Here is a 23,522-nt window from a genome sequence, read left to right as displayed (position 1 = left end):
TGAGATGGGTGTAATGGAGCGAAGCGGGCCTCCTCTCCACTCCGGGCTCGCTGGCTGTCCGCGGCAGTGCGAGGAGGGGAGATTGGGGCAGCATGAGGATGAGGACGCTGTGCATCGTCTCGGCGCTGATTCTGGGGAGCGCCGCGTCCGTGTCGGCGGTGCCGGGTGAGTGGGGGCCGTGGGAGGTGTGGCCGTCTGCAGGGGAGTCGGCCTGTGATTTGCACTCTCTCTCGCTCGCTCCTGCAGATGATGAGTGCAACGACGAGTTCCCGGCCCGAGAGAACTGCGAGTTCGACGAGGTGTGCGAGGACGCGTTCTGCCGCCACAACGAGTACGTGACGTGTCACATGAACCGTTGCGGCACCTGCGAGGCCGTCTTCCGCGGCTACGACAACCTGACGGTCAGCTGCAACGAGCGTATGTGTCCCGGCCCGAGTCCAAGCAGGTCACCGAGCCACTACCCCTCACACGGGATGCCGTCAATCACAGGCCCTCCGCCCCTCTTACCCCCCCAGTGACCCCGAAGTGCCGCCTGATGCATCTGGAGATGTTGAACAAACGACGTACCGGTACTATCCTCCCCGGCGGCCGGCTGGATATCGAGTACGACCCCGAGTGTGACGAGCACGGCATGTTCAAGCCTAAGCAGTGTGACGACGACTCAAACCTGTGCTGGTGTGTGGACAGCGCTGGTGTGCGGGTCACCGACAAGACCGGGGACGACCCCAAGTGTGACCGGCTAGTGCGAGTGCAGTGAGTACCACCGACTGCATTATGTACGACTTTACACTAAATATGTTTGTCTGTGCTCTACATACCTCGCTGCTGTATGTACAAGAATTCCCGCCTGGGATCAATAAAGTTTACCTCATCTAATCTAGTAAGCACGCAAATATTGTTTATTTTGGTGAGACGTCTAAACTGAAAATGACTAGAATAGTTATTGTTTGAAATCTGTCACATAAGTGAAATTTTAAGCAGAAACAGCCCTTTTTTTGATGCTTGTTTTGCTCCTGGGATCAATGCTCCTGGTGCTGTAAAAATAATCAGTGACAGACACTGGAACATAAAAACAGGCAGTGTACCAGACACTGGAACATAAAGACAGGCAGTGTACCAGACACTGGAACATAAAGACAGGCAGTGTACCAGACACTGGAACATAAAGACAGGCAGTGTACCAGACACTGGAACATAAAGACAGGCAGTGTACCAGACACTGGAACATAAAGACAGGCAGTGTACCTGACACTGGAACATAAAGACAGGCAGTGTACCAGACACTGGAACATAAAGACAGGCAGTGTACCTGTGGGTCACTCTCACACTGGGACAATTCACCCCCACTTTGTGTTTCTGCAGCCTCATTGAGATTCTATTCACGTTCAAAGTGGAGTTCACCCCGCTGGCCAGGACCAAAGATGCAATACGACGGTAAAACACACACACACACACACACACACACACACACACGCACACAGAGTGGTAATTATATCTTTGTGAGGACTGCTCATTCATTTCTATGGGTAAAATGCTAATGCTAGCTATGACAACCTTAACCCCTACCCAGCCCTAACCATGACCATAAGTAACTAAACAAAATACAAGTGTTTTTGCATTATTAGTTTTTTGATTCCAGTCAGATTTTTAGAAAATCTCCCTCATGGGGACCAGGAAAAAAAAAAAAAAAGGGTATTCATCACGTTGTGGGGACATTTGGTCGGCTTGCTTCCTATTTGTGGGTTTTGTACTTTGAATAGAGGCCTTTAACACAGTCATGGTGACAGATGCCTCTATGTTTCAGGCAGCTGGTCTTTAAGCTGGTGAAGGAGTACACACTGGACACCACACAGATACTGGAGATAAATGTGAGGGCTGCCCTTGTCCTTGTGCGAGTGTGAACCTTCTCTTGACATGCTCCCTCCCACAAGCAGCTGTCTGTGCCCCCTCCCCAGATCGAGGAGCGATCCCATGTTGTGTCCATCCGCCTTACGGAGAACGGAACCAAGGACCCAGTGGACGTGGCCACTGTAGCCCACTACATCGAACGTGATGTGAGAGGACTACTTAGTCACCGCTGGGACTGGAATTGAGACGTCATACGACATAAACGTGCTGCACAGGTGGCTGATGCATGTGTAGTATTGCTATTAACTATGCATATAACCCCCATCCAGCTCAAAAACAGCAAATTCGGTCTGGAGGTGGATGGGCGGAGCCTGGAGGTGGAGCGGGACTCCATCAAGGTTCTGTTTTTCGACAACGAGCCGCCCCGCATGAACATGAAAACCATCTCGCCTGGCTTTGCTGCCATCATCATCGTCATCGCCTTGGCCATCCTCACTGGCATTGCCGTCTTTGTGAGTCTCGCCCCACCTTAGCCTACCCCCCCTCAGACCTAGGGCCTGTCTCACCCCCATCCTCGGAAGGCCGAGGACCCGTCGCACTAACTTTCCCCCATTTTCTGATGGTAGGTGGTGGTACGGCGAAGAGCTGAGCAGGAGAAGAAGAGATTCCAGTTTGAAGTCATTGAGGTAACAGTGGAGAGCAGAACAAACAGCAGACAGAAAATGTTTGATTAAAGCCTCAATCCTTTTTTACAAGGTTTTATATAAGGGTTTATAAACTCAGTCCTTTTCTAAAGGGTTCTATGTGTTTTTAAATCATCTGTCTGCTACCTAAAAAGCCAGGTGTGGTGAATTAGTGTCCACCTGCTGGCAAAAACTGGAATTACAGTCTGCTAATCATTTCCCCTTTGTGTTCCCAGGGTCAGGGGCAAGATGATTATCACATGGCACAGAGGGAGACCATGGCCTACTTTGTCATGTGATGTGCAATTCCACCATGCTACTGTAGTCACTGACATGTTTTCAGTGGGATTGTAAGTGCCTTGTTGATATTAAGTGTAGTGCAGCTAATTTAATTACTCTGCTAATAGTATTTTATTTCAGAAAAATACATATTTAAAAGAAATTAAGATTGTTTTAGATGTCATTCAGTTGTACCATGCATATTCAGACGGGATACTGACAAAATGCACTGTGGATGCACCCATCTTCCAGTAGATGGCACTGTTGCACAATCATTTTGTAAAGTTGCAAAATTAGACTTTTGAAAGATGTATAAAACTTACATAATAGCTATGCTTTATATTTTGCACTGTTATACTGATAGGTAGAATGTTTTGAAATGCTGTTAACAAGACTGTGTAAAAATGTTAATTCTACGGCTACTCAACGAAAAACAAAATACATTTGTTTCAGAAGACTGCCTTTCATGATTTAAACAAACGCAGCATTACCGTGAAGATTAGAACATGGCATTTTGAAATTAAATATTTATTTGTAAATTCAAAACTGAACCAGAAACAAATCCGACATGACCTGGAGTAAAAGGAATCGGGGAAGTAGCACAGGTTTCAGTACCCTCGGAGTGTGACAGGGGGCAGCAGAGATCAGAGGTAGAGCCCCTCCGGAGTGCCCTCTTGTTTCTTGTACAGAACGTTCTCCTTGGAGTTCTTGAAATCCTCGTTTGTGACTTTCATCCGACGTTCTCTGAGGGCCATCAGTCCGGCTTCCGTGCAAATTGCCTGCAAGAAAAAACGTGGGCGGTACAGGGACAGAGATTGGCGGTGCTGCCTGATGAAGCCTGGCTTCACAATCACAAAGGAAAGCGCGTCCACAGCATAATGGGCGTTTTACATGTTTAGTAAGTTCTACGTCTAAGATGAAGGTTAATGGTCCAAAACAAACCGCATCATTAACCAATCCAGTTTAAATCAAAGCACCTTGATGTCGGCCCCCGAGAGGTCATCCTTAGCTAAGATGAGGTCATCCAGTGTCACATCCTCAGCCAGGGTCATCCTGCCGGTGTGGATCTGAAAAATCCTCCTCTTTGTCTTCTCATCTGGCAGTGGGAACTCAATCTTCCGATCTATCCTTCCTGGTGGGGTTAAGGTCAGGGGGGGGGTGGTGGGTAGAGATCTTATCTCCTCAGTTTTTGAGGAGGAGTACTGCGGAACTGTCAATGTCATATACCCAACGCTTTTTTTTTTTTTTACTCTATATACATGAAACCCCCAACATCCCCAATGAAGTAACCCACCTGGTCGGATCAGAGCGGGGTCAAGGGTTTCTATGCGGTTGGTGGCCATGACGACCTTAACGTCCCCCCGCGAGTCAAACCCATCAAGCTGGTTCAGTAGCTCGAGCATCGTCCTCTGGATCTCCCGCTCACCACCGGAATTGGAGTCATACCTGTGGGAGATGCCATGCTCAGTGCAGGCCCAAGCACCCAGCCTCCCAGCAGTGAGACTGACTGTTCCGTCAGTGTGTGTGTGGGAGAAAACGCGAGCAATCTGCCTACTGAGCTTCACCTTTTGGTGCCAATGGCATCGATCTCGTCGATGAAGACGATGGAGGGGGCATACTCCTCTGCCACCCGGAAGAGTTCCCGGACCAGCTTGGGCCCATCGCCAAGGTACTTCTGGATGAGCTCCGAGCCCACCACCCGCAGGAAAGTGGCTGACGTCTGGTTGGCTACTGCCTTGGCCAGTAGGGTTTTCCCTATGACCCAGAAATGCAGACGTATAAGAGAAAAAAACAGCCTTGAGTGTCCTCAACTTGCAGCTACGGTGTGCAAATCCGGCTGCTGACCATGCGCCCCCCCCCCCTCCCCGAAAGCCCCATTCACCTGTTCCAGGAGGCCCGTACAGAATAACCCCTTTGGGGGGCTTAATCCCCATCTCTTCATAGTACTCAGGGTGGGTAAGTGGAAGCTCTACTGACTCCTAGGATGACAGGTCAGGGATCATGTGATCATGCTTGGATGGTCATACTAACTACCACATTTGAAAAAAATTGTTAGTACTACATCTCAAAAAAGTGGCATTAGCTTTGACTGGCTCTTAAATTAATCATTTTTATACAACAGAATATTTAATGAACCTCGGCAACATCTTTATCGAATATGGAACTGTTTCACAAAATAGGATTTCTTACTTAGCTGGATAACTTGTCGGATTTAAGGTAGTCTGGACTAAATGGACTTTCTTTGTTCAGTTAGATTTAGCCCATGCTACCTTAAATCAGACAACTTATCCGGCTAAATTCCTGCTTTGTGAAACGGGCCCCAGAACTTAACCATGCTATGTGTGTGGGATAGCTTCTCAGCCTGAGCACCTTGATCTCCTGGATCTGGCTGTCCAGACCTCCAATGTCACCGTAAGTCTCCTGAGGAGCCTTCTCCACTTTCATGACTGTCACCAATGGGTCTGTATCATCCATCAGCACTCCAATTACAGCGTGGACCTGTCAACAAGCCAATGTATCATTCCCTCACCAGCCAATCAGCACAATCAGCAGCAGACTACTACACAGGGTGGGCCGGTACCTTGTGGTTGAGCAGCACAGAGCAGCCAGGCTCGAGCAGGTCCTTGTCCACAAAGGACAGGATGCTGACATAGTGCTCTGACCCCACAGATGTGGACACGATGGCGTGGTTGTCATCTATGATCTCCTCCAGCGTCCCAACTGACATGGGAGATCCCCGCAGATCATCAACCTTTGACCTCTCCTCCTGCACACGTTGAGCAGGATGTCAGTTACCAAAGGTTTGAAGATCCATAGCAGAGACTGATTTCAAGGCTTTGAAGCAGAACCATAACCATAACCACCTCCTGCTTCTCCTCCAGCGGTTTCATCTGTTCCTGGTTCCGGATGAATTCCTCCTCCATCAGAAGGTAGTCTTTGATCCTCTCCTGCTTCAGCAGCTTCAGGCGGCAGTGGCTGTGAGGGGTGACTGTCAGAGGACACAGAAGAGGTTACTATATTCCAAGTCAATCCCAGGGATCAATTCCATCCCAGCCTGCACCCTTGTGTACCCAAAGGCAGCCTGCTAGCACTGTCTGGCCCTTTCGACTTCCTCTTCTTCTTCCCCACTCTAGTCGGAATTGGTGGTTCATATTTCTTCTTCTTCTCCTAAAATTACACTCACAAATTAGAAAATGTACTGCAGTGTCTTCCACAGAGATGTTGTCATGATAAAAATGGGTACTTGGATGGGCAGAGAACAACTCTGGATAAGCTCACCTTGTCATCCTTCTTTCCTCCGCCGGGCCCATGGCCTCCACTCTGACTCTGACCCTGTTACATATTCACAGGCACAAAGCCGGACGAGTTAACATTTTAGCCTCATCCACACCGCGCATATTCACTGCTGCTTCAAAAAGCTGCATTACCGTGGCCCTGAGCCGCCTTGCTGGACTTCACAAGCATGCGGTCCGGTGTATTTATAGTGACATGCTCAACAGATCCAATGACGAAGGAATAAACAGCAAGCTTCTGTCACACCATTATACCGCTGGGCAGGGATGTCTCAAGTGAGCCAACAAACAAACGTAAATTCTGAGGCTTTTAACGTGGATCACTGCGTGGTTTAAAAACTGACATGCACGACACATGATGACATGAAATGACGGGGAAATCGGTGTATAATAACGATCAAAACACACAGTTAAAACAGAGATAACAGAACGCTGTCTCACCATCCCGGACGGCTGTATTGACGGTCTGTGACGTTATGATACGGCAACTAGATTGGGCCAAACCGCACAAGAAACATAACGCGGATGGTAAATTGTTTCACAGACTCAAGGAGCATTGCTGAAAATGTAGTTTCCTGTCATTTAATGGCGTGTGGATAGTTTTTTCCCCCCTTTTTTACCCAAGCATCCGTGCAAGTGAGGGTTAATTGAAAAGTCTGAGCACTGTGTTGTTTCAATTGGATAATGCAGGAACAGAAAACTTGGTATAAACACGTTTTCATCAGTGAGCAAGCAGGATTCATAAAGTAAGTTCGTACCACTAATTTGCTTTAGTTGCGTTTAGTTTACGCTCACTTTGATTTTTAGACTTTGAAACATGTTTAAGCAATATATAATGTTTTAGTGATCCCAAAGTTTTATTTAGTGTCCTAAAATTTTGCTTCATTAGATTTATTTTCTAAAGTTTCCATACATTTGGAAGCTCTTGGTATGAGAGTTACTTGATAAATGATTAATTTGTCAGTGCGTTTCTGTACTGTTCAGTTTGTGTCACTGTGGAGTTCAAGTCATGGTGCCTATTTGGACTTCACGTGTGTGTGTGTGTGTTTGATTTGTTTGGATCACCTCTGTATTGCTGATATTTTTCCCCCACTCATTGTAAATTTAGATATTTGGTCTGTTGTTGTCACATAATGCATAACCATAGGCATTTATGCTGTTGTAACTGTCTGCTTCTGCTCTCTTCTTTACATCTTTTACTAAGATGTCAGCCTTTCTTTATTCTCCAGATTACCTTCATTCCTCCTTCCCGCTCTCTGTCCTTTTAAAGACGCGCCGAATGTCATTAGTTTTTCGCTCCGTACATAGGCGATTTTAGCGGGGGTGTAATTGCACCCCCTGTTGGTTAGAAGGAAATGCTATTTGAACGTATCCAGTCTGATGTGCACTGCGTGTTAAGGTCTCAGCAGGTGCTCTTTGTGGGGATTTCAGCAAAGACAGCTATGTGGAATTTGTATGTGTGTTTCTCTGAACTTGCATTGGGGTCACTTACTAACAGAGATTACCTGCCCTATGTGAATCACTCGTTAAGATCCAGGGGCTTCCTTAAACATCCAACCACACCTGAGAGCCTTCTGGTTACGTGGAAGAGAGTCAGCATCAGGCTTGAGCGGTATTAGAGTAACATGGTACGTCGTGGTATTTTGGTAATCTTAGTGAGTGGGGGAGGGTGGGATGGTGCCCCACGGTAAAAATTGTCGTTCGGCAAAATATATCGTGGGAGAATCCCTCCCCCAGCTTGGCAAATTTTTCCGCCAAGATTTCACAATAGCAAAGAAGCGTTGCTTTTGAAAATACCATCAAAACGCAGACCGTGGTATAATGTCTGGGTGATATAACGGTATGAAAAATTTATATCCCATCCAAGCCAGTAACCCGGCCAGCAACTCCCCACTTTTAACAGTAGTTCAGGCATGGGGGAGTAGCCTGTGTGTTTTCATTGGTATGCCGATTTACCTGGTGAGTGGCTACAGTTTGTGACGCAAGTAATGGCTCAGGAAAGAGTTTGAGACTGGAGGAGGGACACAATTTATTATTTTAAATGCAGAGGTCTGTTTATTGGGGGGGATGCATGAAGCCAAATTAAACGTTTGGGGGGGTCATGTTCCCCCCCCCCGATTCCTACGTCCCTGACGCTGGTTCCATCAGCCCCGCCCTTATGCAGCTTGTCATTTAGTCTGGAAAATCTGTTGCTTTGGGCGTAGGGTGTACAGCCTGTAGCGATGGCACTGACCTGACAAGTGGTTTTCCAGACATAAATGAACAGGCAAATTACTGAGTATTTCTCAAGTACCACATTACTGTGTGTTGCCTGGGGACAAACATTTGCTGCTGGGGAGGGGTGGAGGTCGTCCGAGTTCACCGTAAACCAGGCTGACCGCAGTTTAGCTGAAGTGTCTTATTTCGTGTGTGACAGATCCCACAGCTGCATAAAACACAGTAACACTATGTACGGTCTCTCTAACAGAAGGGGTTTAAATGCCTTGAGGTTTGAGGACTGGCTGTTACTCATAATGTCTGCCTAAAAGAGAAAGGCTGTCTCGCACTGCTTGACCGTGTGTGTGTGTGAGGCACACCTGATGTTCTAAAGCTATGCTGAATGGTGTCGTAGGATTTCAGGGCAAACGCAGCGTGTCATAGCTTCAGGAAATCAATACACGGCTGTGTTTAGAGCATTCTGAAGTCTGTTTAGGACAGGACTGATACCGCAGAGCTCCGAGCAGATGACGTAGGGGGATACACACGGTGGGATTCAACTTGCGTGCTTCGCCTGGTGTACAGACGCGCGTTCGGCATCTGCGGCTGGGACGGCGTGATTAGACGGTGCTGCGTTATCACCTCTGCAGGCCCGGTCTGCTTTCATGACCGTGGCTGTCACTACGCAGGTGCATCTTTCAAAGAGCCTGAGAATCTCCCGCTTTTGATGTCCTTCATCATGCATTATTCAGCGGCGGTGCTCCACGTCGATCCAGCCTGCACCTTTTAAACACCTTCCTTCCCCTCGCTCCTTTTTAAATGCAAACGCACCCCTGCCCCCCCACCCCAGGGCATTTTTTTTTTCTTGTTTTTTCTTCATATTCTCTGGTAAAAGAGGTTGTTTGAAAAGGCCCCCAGTTGAAGCCTTGCTCCTTGGATCCCTGGCAGGTCAGGGGGGGGGGGTTCTGGTTTGTACCAACAGGATCCAACAGGATACAGAGGTGTAAACACTGTGCTTGTTTCACTCATACAAATCACTCTCAGCTTACATCATAATAAATTCATTAACAACAACATGTGACATTCTGAGTGCACATTTCTGACCAGGTTTCACCGAGAGCAGGGGACCGGACGTGGGTTCTGGGACATTTAAGCACGTGTGTAACCGATGGGTCTGCTGTACTGAACGTGAAAGCTTATGCCTGTTTCCGTAATTTCCAGGTAATGAGGGAGCAATGCTAAAATAGATGTGTGTAATGGACGGGGAAATCAGTTTTCAGGTTTCTCTCTTCCGTCGGTCTCTGTGTTTTCCTGTAAGCAGGGGATGGGAAGCAAACCGCAACATATGGTTTTGTCTCGGATCTCATTTTCTGCCAGACGTGGAACAAGATGTTCTGCATAGTGGGAAAGAGCCTGATTAATAGAGCAATCTGTTAATTATACAGGACGGATTCTGTTTGGTTGTTGGTAGAAAAGGTCGCCGTCTTTCTGAGAATAATTTTTCACCGTGTATGGTGACCTCGAGCACAGTTGATGCCTAATTTCTACAGCCTCCTGCATTTTCATGTAAACAGACATTTTTCGTGTAAATACAGCTGAAAGTCTGAACTCCCCTGGGGTGTTCAGTCTGTAAACAACATGAACCCTTAGAGACAGAAGTCCGGCAGTGACGAACCAAAAAGCCAGGTGCTCAGTTAGTCAAATCTGAACATATGGCCCCCTGTGTACAGCCTGTGGCTTCACTGCTATTAGTGCAACACCTGAATCACATGACCCCCAAGCTGCCCTAAGCCCTCAGATCTTGTTGCCCACAGCCATGTCCCAAGCTCATCTGTCCTCACTGGTTTCCACTAGCCTGTTATTCATGATGGCCAGGGCACCCACCCCCCTGGAGAAGCCATCGTTTTGCTCAGTGGACGAAGACTGGGCCTGGTGACCATTAGCCGCCTCCGACAGGTGCTTCTGCATGATGGCCAGGGACACCTTGTTGGCCACCAGGAAGTCCCTCATGGAGATCATCTCCCCTGACATCCGCCGGCCATCCAGATCGCTCTCATTGGCTGCGTCCGTCTCAACGGAGAGGTCGCGGCGGCCACGAGGCTGACTCGGCACCACCAGGTTCCGCCGTCTGCGAAAGCCGTTGCCAGGGCAGCAGCGGGCGCCGCCGCATGGCCGCCGCAGGGCGCGCAGGATCCAGTTGAGCACCTGCTTGATGACGATAGAGATGACGTTGAAGAGCGAGTAGATGCAGCAGACGCCGGCGAGGATGAAGAGGAAGTTGCCCAGTCGGTAAGCGGACTGGTGCTGATAGAGCGGCCGTTGGCTGCTCACCAGGTCCCCAAAGCCGATGGTGCTGAAGGCCACGAAGCAGAAGTAGAGGGAGTCCATGTAGCTCCAGCCCTCGATGGCGGCAAACATGGCGGAGGCGCAGCAGGAAATCAGCACCGCCCCCAGGCAGAGGATGAGCATGACACAGTAGACCGAGGGCTTCCACCCCGCCGGACCACCCCTGGTCGGCTCGCCGTCCTTACTCCGCATCTGGTAGCAGGCCTTCAGAACCAGGGCCAGCACCGTGATCAGACGCTCCAGGAACAGGTTGAAGAAGAGGATGGTGGCCGCACAACCAATGAGCCCATAGAAGATGAGGAAGATCTTTCCTCCGACGGTGGCGGGGGTTGTCATGCCGAAGCCTGGAGTGGAAAAGGAAAAAGCTCATGAGAGTTTTACTTACACAAACATGTTCTGGGGGCAAAAGGAACAATGATTGGTTCAGGGAGATGACCACTCAAATTGTAGAGAAGGTGGGTCCAAGCAGCTACAGGAGACGGGACCAACCAGTCAGATGTTTTGGTCCTGCCTCCTCTAGTTGCTTAGACCCACCTCCTTAAAACGGGAAACTGTGTGCTGTCAGGGCGTTGATACACTCCTGTGGAGATGTGTCACAGTACCGGAGGTATGGGCCAAGGCCGCCTACGCTACCAGCTTTAAGCTGCATAACGGCTGTTTCTAAAGTTAATCGTTTCTAGCTAATTAAAAGGAACTGTAATTTCAATCTAATTGAAGGGTTGACTACAGGAGCCGAATCGGCTCTCCAGCGAGTGGTGAGCTGTTCATAGCCCCCCCCCCCCCCCCCATCTCTGCATGATGGAGGAACCTGTCATCAAGCTTGCGGGTCTAGCTGAGGGCCAGTTCGCTTTCATGGCTCGTTAGGATGCTTGGATCCATACACGCTAATGAGGGACGCCCTAATGAGGGCCGTCACTTAGCCGCTAGACATCCGAGTCCTGGTCAGGTTGCCATTGGTGACGGAGCTAATGTCCCCATGTTACAGATCTTCCCCGTCTCTTGCTGACAAAGATGCAAATAATTGTGGGGGCTTCTTCACACCTTGTCTTAGCTCTGCTCCCTGAAGATGAAAAAGCACTATAGGCTTGAACCCTTCGAACGACAGCAGATCTCTTTGCTTTCCAAGATCTCTACCAGCGCAGATCTTAGGGGAAGCTGACTATCACAGTGCTCGAGTAAAGCTCTCCGTGCTAGAACCAGGTTGGGTGGAGGCCATGTCCAAGTAACCAGGCCCACAGAAACCTATCTGAGGGCTTTTATGTTACACTATTAGTGCTGTTAGCTCAGAGCTTGATGGGTTGGCACCTGCTTAAGTGGTATTGATGCTTTCATAGGGGAGCAGTTTATGACTCTTACTTGAGCTCCCCTGTCGTGCTCCTGTGTGCTCCCTGGATTTTCAGTACCACAAGTTTCAGTCCATGACCAGCACACCAGGGTACAGGCATGCAAAAAAGTTGGACTTCAGCTTTTCACCTTGAGTCTTTGGCATATCTAAAAATGCTCTACATTTTCTGTATATACTGGACTAATGGCAAACTTCTGAGTTTAAATGGGGCCACCTAGTGACATTGGCAATACGCAGAAATAAAATTGTGAATGTTTTCAGCCTTAAAGGGTGTCAGCCTACTTGACCGGTACGTTTCACCTGCTGTTTAACAAAGAGCGTTTTTGGGTTCCTTGTTCCTGGAAGCAGCTGTGACAACAACCTGCTTGGGGCTGAAATTAAAACAAAAGAGGAAAACACAGTGGGACTGTATTAAGCTGTAAAAAGCAGAACCACTAACACAAAGAGTAAATAATAATTTAACATGGGCATTTTTCAGTGGCTCAGGCTGCTGATGTATTTATAAATCGGCCTATAAATGTCTGATTTCTTCCCATTAAAGATCTTATCTTGTTGAAAGGATGATAGTTCTACCAGCCATTTCTGTTCACTGACCATACACCGAATGAATTGGGAAACAAGTGTGTTATGTATATATTATGTTTTTGGGGAGCAAATGTCGCCACAATATAATAAAAACCTGTTACTTTGACGTTGTAGGGACCATTTTATCAGTCATCACAAGGGGAAACTCAAAAAAAACCTGTGATTGCAATCAAAAAAACAAAAAATTCCAAAAGTCTTGTATTTTATTTGGTTACTTATGGTTAAGGTCGTCATGTTGGGATTAGGGATTTTCCCACAGGAATGAATGGACAGTTCCCACAACAATATGAATACAAATGTGTATGTGTGTGTGGTGTTTGGAGTTTGCATGTTCTTCCCATTTTGTGTGGATTTTCTCCAGGTACTCTGTAACGGACTTGCATCCCATGGAGGGTGGACTTCTGCCTTATGTCCTGTGTTTTTTGAGTGTGGCTCCAAGCTGTTCCTGGGCCTGAAGCAGTTATGAATGAATAGATATCTTAATGATAGCAAAAATATGTAAAAGGGGGGTAACGCTTCACGTTAACTGCACCTGCATTCATAGAGCATTCATAAACAGCATGTAGGTATACCTGAACATCTTAGTATATCTTAACAGCTTTAACATACATTAATAACATTAATTTACAATAACTGCTCTTTCATAATGCCTTCATAATGCATTCGTGGAACATTCATAAACAGCAATTATACCTTAACATCCTAACATACTATAACAACATATACATTAATAACTGCGTGTGGGGAATGATCATAGTGATCGCTGTTATTAATGTATATGTTGTTATAGTATGTTAGGATGTTAAGGTATAATTGCTGTTTATGAATGTTCCACGAATGCATTATGAAGGCATTATGAAAGAGCAGTTATTGTAAATTGTTACCAAAAAGGATACAGTCCTGGTTCAGTTTTGTTCCCCAATGTACAAACAACATGAATGTAACCAGATGGTACAAAATATTCCTCGGAGTCCATTTCTGTACCTTAAATTAGACTAAAACACTTACCTACAAATAGGGTACAATTGGCAGACCCTTGAGGATTTGTTTTCTGACAGTGTAGTGCTGACCGAGTTAATCTGAGGTTGGCTATACCTTACAGGCTCGGTGCAAACTCCCGGTACCCACTTGTGTACAGATATGCGGTTTGTACCGTCAAAGTCAGGAGCCAGCTGTGTAGTCGTCACTCAGGCTGACTTTATCAGTTCCGCTGGGGGTGTCCGGTCTAGCAAACGTCCCTCTCCACCTCCAGCCCACCCTCGGCTCTTTAGCTTAACGCTGTTCGCGCGGGTGGGGTTTGTCTCTCAGAAGCGCATCACCCTGCAGTAGAGCGTCACTAAAATACTACTGCTGCTAATGTCTCAGTGGCCCTGTTCACTCTGTGGTGTCTAATTGGATCAGTTATTAAAAATAATTAATTCAGGCTGCATTAGGTACCCTTTGAACATACTCTTACCCATAAAAACTGGTTTCTGTCCCTTGTAAAAAATAAGGACTGAATTACGCACACAGCCAAGCCTGACACTGAGAAGAGCTTCGTTTTTTTTTTTAGCGTAGCTTAATTAGCATTAAGGGCTGTGCTTGAACTAACTGCATATATTCCTGCTTTAAGTATAATGCCTTAATTCAACTGTTTTTTGTCTGCATATAGTTATAAATAATAATCTATTAGTTAACTAAATAAAAATACGTTATATTACAATAGGCTCTAAATATTATTCATAATTTTGTACGCCGATTTTTACGCACAGGCATAAATATTTGCTTTTAGCTTGCTCGAAGAAATGAAACGTTTTAAGGATTTCACTTGAAAGCAAACGACATTACCGATAGTGGAGACCACGGTTCCCACGAAGTAGAAAGCTCCGGTGAAGTCCCAGCGCGGTCGGAGCGCGTCCACCCGCACCCCTGCCAGGTTGGCCTCCTCGTAGAACCTCAGGAACTTCTCCAGGTCGCCTCTGCTCAGGTTGTGCTTTGAAGTAAAATGCTCAAAGCGCTGCGCCCACTTCTCCTTGGCCTGTTTCTCTTTGGGCTGCTCAAGTGCTGAAAAGACAGCGGCTCCGCACAGAAGGTACAGGATAATGAGCAAAGCCAGCAGGAGGAACCTTGCGTTGTCTTCGTTTAGCGGACCCAATCCACAAGAGCAGGCACTGCGACAGGCCATTATGCCGCCACCGCTGACATGAGTCCGCAGCGTGTCCGCATGCTTGGGCTTTCTCTGACAGCTGGCCGTCCGCGGCAAGACCGGTGTCTGTGCGTGCGATCGCCAACTTCCACAGTACTAGGCTACTTCCACTATAATATTGAACCCGTTTTTGAATCCACTGCGTTTTAAATAGGGCTCCTTTTCTTTTTACAAATGCAAAAATCGTTGGGGGGAAAATTCTGAAGAAGCAGAGTTAGTCGTGAGTTTAACAGGAATACCGAGAGTTTGATTTGCGTTGCGCACGTTTGGAAAGTAGTTTACGGGTAATTCCTTTCAGGCTAGTGATATCCGAAATTCAGATCCTCCGGAAATAAATATAATCCTCGGTGGTTCTGAGAGCCACACTCTCCACCGCTTCATGTTTGCAAATAGCAGTGCGAAGAAAGAGCAGTAATCCTGCGCAAAATCCATGCGAGATGTGTCACGAAAGCCCTGGTTTTGTAACGTAAAAAAGAAAGCGAAACATTGTCCTGACAAATAGTGCATCCTCCGTCTTCTCATTTCTACGCGTAAAGAGCATGAATAAATTAGAAACGACGCCTCAGATTTATTCCTACGCCGTTAAAGAGTGGTTACCGTGTGTTTAATCCTACCTTCGGTACGCCGTTGTTCCAGCATGAAATCACCCTTTAGAGGCTCATTTCTTAACTCGTGAACTTTCCTCTGGTCCGTCAGGAATCCCGATCAGATGTTAGCGCTACGGAGGGAGACTCGGGGCAGAGCTCAGCCTTTCACCTGCTGCTGGGTCATTATGAGAAAGCGTAATGAGAAGCGTAATCACACCCTAAACAGCCTGTTTATGGACGAAGTGCGCATCGTTCGTGGGACCAATGAATTCCACGTAAAACTTGTCACCACTTTACCTATTAGTCCATTTTAAGGGTTATTTTTCTTAAGGCATCCAAAAATCTATAGATTTCAATTGTGCCAGATACCTAATTGTAGCCTAAATCGAAAGGCAACGTCGCCTTCCTTAAACACAAAACCTACCTACACACACAAAATCGACCTACAGCAAGTATAGCGACTTTGGCATATAACCAGCGCATTACCCTACATTAATCGTACGTTGTAATTTCATAGTTAAACCCCGCTGTCCTGCCCTTAGCACACAGAGTAAATAAGAGGCGCACTGTCCCCAGTTTGACGCAAACAGTAATTTTCCGATTCTAACCTGTTTCTCGCGAATGTCCCTGCTTCTCAGTGTAATGCCAGTCTGTTGTTATTAATCTTAACCGTGGGCCAGGTTTTAAATGAATTACATTTTCCTTAAAAATAGTTTCAGGACAGTTTTAATTTTTTGAGCGAAAAGAGTTTGTTTAGGCTACTAAAACCATGTTATCCATTTGTTAGTGTGCCCGTATAGTAATTACAAATAAACAATTTAATTCCGGGGAGGGCTTTTTCTGTTTGGTATTCAGTATCCATAACGCTGGTTGTATTCGGTAGTTACGCATATCAGTCCTTTTCCCACGTAAAATATGTCGGAGTCCCGTAACAGCAGCTCATACTGCGTGTAAAATTGTTAGAGGAAGGAAGCAGTGTCCGACACAATACGATGTGTTCAGACAAGCGAAACCTACACGTATCACATTTCGGAAGACTTCGGCATTCCTGGTTCAGCTGGCGGCGATGTGTTGTGCGCCACCCACACCTGACCGATGCTCGGATGATAGTTCGGCCGAACGCTGAAGCCCAGCAATCTCAAAGAAAGCAAGATTCCGGGTGACCCCTCTGATCGGCCGACAGGTTTCCAGATTTAAATCCGTAACACGCAGCAACTGATTTGCGCAAATGTTACGTTTTCGCATCGCAGAGATCCCTTCATTACGCCGGCACCACCACGTTTCTCTAATGTCATAACGCAGAGACAGTAACGTATCAACCGCAGCGCGTGTGGCTCTGAAAACGCGTCACCTTAACCAGGGTTGCCGACTTTATTCAGCTGGCTGGAGTGAGATTTTCGAGGCAAGTCCTGCACAAGTAAGGTTTGCAAACTACCCCAACTCTTTTGATGTATCTAACTATAGGTTTATAATGGAATAATATCGATTGGCCATAAGATTTCTTGGGCGAGCATAAGAGTCTGAAAGTGCGAGTGTCACAACAGATGTGTCAGAGCTGCTATGTCTGACTACTTCTACGGCAAAGAACTTCAATCTAACAGTTGCCGTCTCCTTTATTAATTGTACCAAGATGATCTTGAACAGTTAGAGCCACTTAGTGTGAAGGCGGCTGCTGCAACCAAACAGGTGGGTCTATGACTCTCAACACTTTCTGATCTACTAAAAGAAGCAGAAGCCTGTAACTATTTTGTGCACATAAAAATGGCCATTTATTTTGTTTCAGAATGATAAACAGTGGGTCATTAAATAAAAATAATACAGCAGAATAGGTCCCCTAAGGGACTAGCAAAAAAAAAAAAAGCAGTGAGTATAGGTGAACTGCAGTGACACCGTCCTGAGTCCTCCAGTGCTGAACATGGATCCAGGTCAGGATGGAACCCACACATTCCCATGGGTGTCCGGGGCCTGCGTGTGGGGAATGTTCCAGATCCAAGGCTGATCTGAAAATGCGAGAGAGGCCTTGACAACCGTAACCATGTGAAGCAAAATGCCGTGGAAACCTTGGATGTGGCATAAGATACATATTTAACAGACTTTGTTTCAAGTGTGGATAAGTCTGCTGTATTCACTGCAAAGTTCATGCGAATGTAAACTGTAGTAATGAGGTAAGTAAACGGCACCCTGAGCTCCCCTGGCGAGTGGGAAACGTAAAGACGGTCGAGCTTAGCCCTGAGCTCTGGAGGACCATAAATCTGCGGGATCAGAAGGAACAGAACCCGTAAAACATGAAGAGGAGAGCAAGAGCAGAACCGGACTTGTTCATGGCATGGCCTATAGGCCCACACAGAGAACCAGTGTCCATGGAAACAGCCACTGCAAAGCTGGGCATGGCCCCGGGGGGGGGGGGGGGGGGAAGCAAGATCAGTCAGCTCTGGAAAAACTAAATTAGCAAAGCAACATATCTACAGTAAATGGGGCTGGGGGCAGTTATGATGGAGGGATGAGGCGCTGTGTACAGTGCTGAAGGAAATGAGACTCGTGAGTTTATAGCTCCATAGGGACTACAAACTGTGCTCATGCAGTGTCACTAAGGGTGAGTAATGTAGTTATTTTACTCCTAGATTGACTTCATGTACGTCTGCTACCACTGGTGTAGCCCTGAAACCCACCACACTACCTGACCTCAAAGTGTTTCCAAAGCAAACCGCGTGGATCACCTGAGACAAATCTCCAATTCAGCCCGAAAACCAGCATGACTGGGCTTCTCTTTTCACGCCTGTCTGATTTATTTAGGTCAAAAGCAGTTACTGGTTTCATTTCACATTAATTTACTTTGGTTAGGATGTACATTATCCCTTTTACTAAAGCAGTGTCAACAAGACTAATCAAAAGGACATGCTTCTTTGATGTCTGTCATGGAGAATTGCAGCTATCTCACCGTTACTTCCGTAGCGTTGGGGAGGAAGGTCAAAGGGCACTGGAAAAGAAGTGGAGGGGCCAGTAGCGGGAAATGGATTCTTCTGGACTCGAAATGTTTTCATGTTCTTGAAGACAAAATGATACAGAATTTGTTTACATGCAAACGCTGGAGATGTCTACCAGTGAACTTCAGTGAAGCCGTGCTCTCTCTGTTTGGCGCTGATAGCCTACACATCTCGTAGGGGTGGGTGACTGTTTATTCTGGCTTATGTTTACAAAGACCCTCTCTGAATTTAACACAGCCTCCTGCAGGCACAGAACCTGTTCTTGAGCGGCTTTACAGTACATTCCTGTTCCAGCTGTTGTTTTAATTAAGTGCAATTGACGGTCGGCTGAGTCTGTGCTCGTCGAACACTGAGGGGATACTCACAAACGCAGAGGGTAGGAACAGCACTCCCAACTCGTAGGAACGCACCATCATCTGGGTGCTGTTCTTCTCCAGGGCACCCCAGGCCGCTTTGGACAGGTTGGCACTGGGGGGGGGAATCGTTGTGACTGACGATCTCACACAGAGAACCAACACATGAGGAACAGTGAGACGGCCACAGGAGGCCGACCGGGAGGTGATTTGGTCGAGGCTCAAACTGGGCAACTCTCTCTGGGTCCCTCTGAAGCTACACTAAGGTTTCAGGTGTCTGCTGGTCGCTAAGCTACATGTGATCTGGTCTGCATCTGATGTGGCTTTCATCTTCATGAAAGAGCGTTTCTAATGTTGAAGCTAGCTCAGTCTGCAAGGACCACGGAGCCACAGAGAGGTGGAGCAGGAAGGTGTGGTGGCCCAGAACTGATTAACCCCTCAGTGCACCATCGTGACCTTTCCTCATGCTTGGCCATGAGATTGAGCATCCATAACTGGAGGTGTGGGCACACTTATTCCACACTGCTAATAAGGGATGCTCAGTGACTGAACACACTTGTCCAGGAATGTTTAATAGTATAGCAGTCTATTTTTATGAATGAATGGGGTGTGTATGGAGTTGTGATGGTTGACCTCCAGTTAATCTCTGATATCGGGGGGTGTCCCTAACCCAAACAGACATGTTTGTGATTTTTAAGGGCTAACCCTAACCCTCTTGGAATGTCAGATTATAGATAGGGACCGGGCTTTGTGCTGTTGACTGAACCCAACAGCAACTGGTACGGGAAGAGGTCTCTGACTCTCACTCAAAGCAATTTCTGCACGTGCCGAACAGAAGTGTTACGGTGCTCATGGGAGGCTGACATAAATGGAACCTAGTTATGACACTGGCTGCCTGGCAACGGTTGCTGAGCGACAGGGCCACACGCACAACATGCTTGGAGGATACACGCCTGTATGTTTGCTTGCAGGACCTTTTAAGGGTTTTCTGGTGTGGGAAAACAAAGGCTGAAGTTTGTCCGAGCGTGTTTCTCAATACTAAGAACGCAGACCGTACTTGTGGTCTTGGCAAGACTAGTCTTGCTAACTTGCCTCCCAAGAATGAACTTGGGGCGCAATGAATCATGGGATTGATCTTTTCTGTTAAGGATGCAACCAATGTATCCTTGATATCCAATTGGTCCCATACTCAGCGTACTCAACAATCTAAAGCTTTGAAGATGAAGTGTATACACACTGGTGATGAATTCAGCTGGGCTCCTGTCCTCATCATCTACAGCAGGAACATACTCAGTGCTGCTGTGTCCGGGGCAAGTATGGATCCACTGCTAAAGGAGGATTTCTGCTCTCACTGGCATTATCTCCCAGGCTGCAGCCCTGGCAGACCTTTCGGTTCAGCCCCCCAGGACCAAACGCAGCTGGCGAAGGCTAGACCGAGTACTGGAGATCCGATTCAAGACCCCCCCCCCCATTCCACCGACTCCCTGATGGTGAGGTACCCAGAGAGCCCACCACTTCTGGCCTCTTCCAAACGGCAGCAGCTCTGAGTGCGTCATGCGGACCGGCGTGAGGGCCTTACCTGGTGATCAGGAACCAGGCCAGCTCGGTGAAGTCGGGCGAGGCCCTCATGAAGGTCTTGATATGGGGCATGGCGTGGCTTCGGCCCGTTCCCTTGGCGATCCAGCGGCTACGGCGCACATGCCAGAGAAGCCATGATCATTACCATCTCCTGTCGTACCTTGTGACCCAGGCTCCCACAGGGCTGCTCCATGCACACCAGCTAGCTTGTCGTGTCCCGAAAGCCACCGTCGGACAGCCGTTATACTCACTGTAAGTAGGAGTGGAGCCAGAGCTGCCGCTGGGCTGTCTGGATGCTGTAGGGCAGGGACCCGCCGGCTGCGGGGAAGGGAGAGCATCAGGGGGTGGGGGTGCAGCCCCTGTGAGCGCAACACCTAGCATCACCTGGCCGGCAGCAGGTGGGTGTACCTGGGTAGCCTTCCAGACTGGTCCTCACGTTGTCCACGGATGGATACACCTGGGTGGGGGATTCACAGGCTGTTTCCACAGCTTTATTGCTAAAAACAAGTTCAGTATCCCTAACTGGCCTGATTGCCATTCTAGGACCTGGGGGGTGTTCGTTCATGGATTAAAACATCCAAGATAAAAGGACTCATCCTGGATCATCTAACTGTGGATATGGTTATCCAGCTATTTCAATTCTTCAAAGCCGCTGGAGAATTGGATTAGCCAAGATGGATTAAATGATCAGAGATAATTGCGCGCTTCCATAAACAATGAAAGTGAGGGTGTCTATTTTCACCTACCTCTTCCCTATTTTTTGGGGACTTTGCGGGCTCTGTAAGAATTGCATTCTCGCTTTCGATATTATTCGATATCTAGTATGGCTGCACAAATAATTGTAAAGTAAAAAAAAAACGTGATCTTGATATCTGACCATTGTTACGGAGATTACTTTGAGTTTGGCTTCTAATATACGGCACTAGTAAACTGCCACTGAGTATTATTCCCTCCTAACCGAAGCGATTCATCCTGATACGCTAAAGGACCTTGACGAAAACTCAACACGCACTTGATTTGGACCGCTGCTCTTACTTGCCAAATACCATACACATAAATGTAACTTCAATGGTGTGAAACCTTTTTTCTGCATTTTACTGTGACATAGCAACTACACAAACTTTCTAAAAATGTAATATATATCTAATATGGTTTGAGCTTACAGATTGATTGCTGGGATTAACAATTCAACAAGTTTTGAAGAACCAGGAAATCCGGGATGCAGTTAAATAGTCAGCAATTAAATCTGGTTAAGTCGTTAATCCACGTACAAAGACCCTCACCAGGTGCATGGGCGTGTTCCGGCTGCCCAGGGCCTTCCCGCCCTTGCCCAGGGTAGTAAGCGTTTGCTGGAACTCTGCAGCCAGCCACTTGGTCTCATCCGCGCCCAGCGAGCCGATGCTGGAGAACTGGCCCACCACTGGCCAGGGCTCCTCGCTCTGGACCGGCCGTGTGTGTTCGCTCAACAGCTTGGAGGAAGGAGATGGCAGTCAGCGGAGATCGTGCGGCCGCCTGGACGGGGTTAGCGTCCTGAAGCTACAGAGTCGCTCACCTTCCTCAGCCTCAGGTGGCCCCACCTGTCCATGTCAGCCCCCAGGTAGCGGCCGGGCGTGGAGCCCACCAGGTAGATCCTGCACAGACACAAACAGCCCTGGGTGAGTCCCCGCCCCGTGGCCCCTATTCCCAGTACGTCAAGCGCGGCCCACCTGGTGTCAGACAGGTCGTGCTCCTGGATGCGCTGGGTCCACTCCTCCAGCTCAGGGGACCGGTAGGAGCGGAGGTAGTCGAGCAGGTCGCGCTTAAAGCCGGTGGGGGACTCTCCTGCCGACGAGGGGCTGCCTTCAGGGAGCCGGGGGTAGAGGGGGCTCAGCCACAGCCTGGGGGTGGGAGTGGTGACAAAGCGATACAGGAGGTGAGGACTGACAGAGGCCCACCCACCTCCTAACAGTAAACCCACTGGAAGCACCAGTGCGTCTCATATCTCTGTAAACTCCCAAATGCGGCCTGATGTTCATCCAGCATGAACAGACACAGTCCTCGCAAGAGACTGACAGGTGTGCATGTGCAAGTATATATAGTATGTTTTCTTTTCATAATATTATTTATTTTTTAATTATGGATTTATATTCTGTACCTTTACTGTTGCTTTCTATTCATGACAAATACATATGAAATAACACAAACCTGTATATATCTGTACATACATACATACATAATACTTCCATACAGCAGACCCTGAATACCCATTCGGCCTCCTGTTCATGCATTATAATTCTGCACTTTACTGTTAATTGACACTTTCTGTAAATAATGCTATGCTTGCAGTTCTGCTCTGGTGCTACCTGCATCTCACTGGCATTGTACTCATACTCTGCATGACTCCAAAGCTGAATCTCATCTGATCTATGGGATGCTGAGTGTTTATAAGCCTTTCCACACTTGGAATATGGGGGAGTTCCCCAAAAGTGCCGTGTTCAGAGAAAAATGTCACCTTGGGCCCCCGTAGCTCATTCTTGTGACCTAGGGGTTGGGGGGGGTCCCTTGGCAGATTTTTCCACTTTAGGGAGGGGGCCTCGGTAGATCCACACACTAATTAGGGGCCCCTTTCCACCCAAGGCCCATAAAAACACCCCCCCCCCCCCCCCAGGCGAGAGGTAGGGTGTGTGAAACTTTTAGAGCCTTGGTTCCTGCTGGAGGTCCCACCAAGACCTCCTGACGCCACCATCCCTTTAATGTCTCACAGCCGCGATGGTCTGCAAAGCCGCGATGGTCTGCAGACGGAGTAACGGGCACCTCTGATGTCATCACAGAAAACTGCACCTAGTCATTCGCACTCCAAAAGTGAAGTTTGAGACGTTACACAACTTCCCCACTGTATTCAGGATTTTAAAATGATCCCCTTACTGTGTTTGCGCTTTAAGTTCCGACCTGAAACTGGGTTATTCAGCCTCTGACGCTGCGAGTTCCTCTGTTTTTAGGGGGGGGGGGGGGGAAACACGGCTCATTTAATCTGGGAATAGCTGCTCGCCGCATCGTCATGGCAACCGACAAAGACTTGTTTTTAACTTTGCTCATTGCGCAGCACCCCTTATGGACACGAAGCGGGCCGGCTCCCACGTGTGCCCAAAACCAGTGGCACTGGCGCGACAGTCCTTCCAGTGAGATACAGGTGTGAAGGATGTTAAATCGCACTTTGTACTGATTTCACATTTTGTTGCCGTCAAGCAGCTGTTGCAGTTTGCTTTTAGTTTCTCTATCTC

At 47.8% G+C, this 23,522-nt stretch overlaps 4 protein-coding genes across 8 annotated transcripts in view; 1 reads left to right on the top strand and 3 right to left on the bottom strand.

The window, feature by feature from the left end:
* Window positions 1–5: 5 nt before the first annotated feature.
* LOC111852629 (epithelial cell adhesion molecule-like) lies at window positions 6–3,265 on the top strand. The gene is made up of 9 exons (XM_023828756.2): window positions 6–165; window positions 247–417; window positions 516–753; window positions 1,363–1,434; window positions 1,805–1,868; window positions 1,956–2,054; window positions 2,178–2,360; window positions 2,475–2,534; window positions 2,768–3,265. Exons 1-9 carry the CDS (start codon window positions 93–95, stop codon window positions 2,828–2,830), a joined length of 1,023 nt encoding a protein of 340 aa, XP_023684524.1. The 5' UTR covers window positions 6–92; the 3' UTR covers window positions 2,831–3,265.
* A 57-nt stretch (window positions 3,266–3,322) lies between these two features.
* LOC111852627 (26S proteasome regulatory subunit 4) overlaps window positions 3,323–23,522 on the bottom strand; it is a 58,122-nt gene continuing 37,922 nt past the window's right edge. Inside the window, exons 1-11 of one of the 3 annotated variants that reach the window (XM_023828752.2) lie at window positions 6,545–6,635; window positions 6,090–6,143; window positions 5,882–5,978; window positions 5,675–5,799; window positions 5,392–5,577; window positions 5,181–5,309; window positions 4,693–4,789; window positions 4,376–4,565; window positions 4,105–4,256; window positions 3,788–3,942; window positions 3,323–3,589 (exon numbers count right to left, since the gene is read on the bottom strand). In XM_023828752.2, the coding sequence (XP_023684520.1) occupies window positions 3,455–3,589; window positions 3,788–3,942; window positions 4,105–4,256; window positions 4,376–4,565; window positions 4,693–4,789; window positions 5,181–5,309; window positions 5,392–5,577; window positions 5,675–5,799; window positions 5,882–5,978; window positions 6,090–6,143; window positions 6,545–6,547 (1,323 nt within the window). In that variant the 5' untranslated portion in view covers window positions 6,548–6,635 and the 3' untranslated portion in view covers window positions 3,323–3,454. The other 2 variants (XM_023828753.2, XM_072699124.1) reach the window with 2 other exon arrangements.
* On the bottom strand, window positions 9,161–15,784 carry kcnk13a (potassium channel, subfamily K, member 13a). Of its 2 annotated transcripts, none has more exons than XM_023828754.2 (2): window positions 14,403–15,784; window positions 9,161–10,989 (listed from the first exon to the last, which is right to left on the bottom strand). In XM_023828754.2, exons 1-2 carry the CDS (start codon window positions 14,737–14,739, stop codon window positions 10,127–10,129), a joined length of 1,200 nt encoding a protein of 399 aa, XP_023684522.1. In that variant the 5' UTR covers window positions 14,740–15,784; the 3' UTR covers window positions 9,161–10,126. The 2 variants fall into 2 exon arrangements, with proteins under 2 accessions (XP_023684522.1, XP_072555257.1); XM_072699156.1 differs by having other exon boundaries at window positions 15,375–15,784.
* Window positions 17,090–23,522, bottom strand: part of tdp1 (tyrosyl-DNA phosphodiesterase 1) — a 10,526-nt gene continuing 4,093 nt past the window's right edge. For both annotated transcript variants that reach the window (XM_023828750.2, XM_023828751.2), the window contains exons 8-16: window positions 21,969–22,139; window positions 21,815–21,893; window positions 21,546–21,731; window positions 20,671–20,719; window positions 20,514–20,580; window positions 20,264–20,371; window positions 18,697–18,799; window positions 18,286–18,391; window positions 17,090–17,347 (exon numbers count right to left, since the gene is read on the bottom strand). In XM_023828750.2, coding sequence (XP_023684518.2) covers window positions 17,274–17,347; window positions 18,286–18,391; window positions 18,697–18,799; window positions 20,264–20,371; window positions 20,514–20,580; window positions 20,671–20,719; window positions 21,546–21,731; window positions 21,815–21,893; window positions 21,969–22,139 — 943 coding nt within the window. In that variant the 3' untranslated portion in view covers window positions 17,090–17,273. The remainder of the gene's footprint in view (window positions 17,348–18,285; window positions 18,392–18,696; window positions 18,800–20,263; window positions 20,372–20,513; window positions 20,581–20,670; window positions 20,720–21,545; window positions 21,732–21,814; window positions 21,894–21,968; window positions 22,140–23,522) is intronic.

Source organism: Paramormyrops kingsleyae, chromosome 14 (genome assembly GCF_048594095.1).
Source record: "Paramormyrops kingsleyae isolate MSU_618 chromosome 14, PKINGS_0.4, whole genome shotgun sequence".
NCBI lineage: Eukaryota > Metazoa > Chordata > Actinopteri > Osteoglossiformes > Mormyridae > Paramormyrops > Paramormyrops kingsleyae.
Note: the sequence above shows the minus strand (reverse complement) of the source record. Positions and strands in the feature narration are given on the sequence as shown.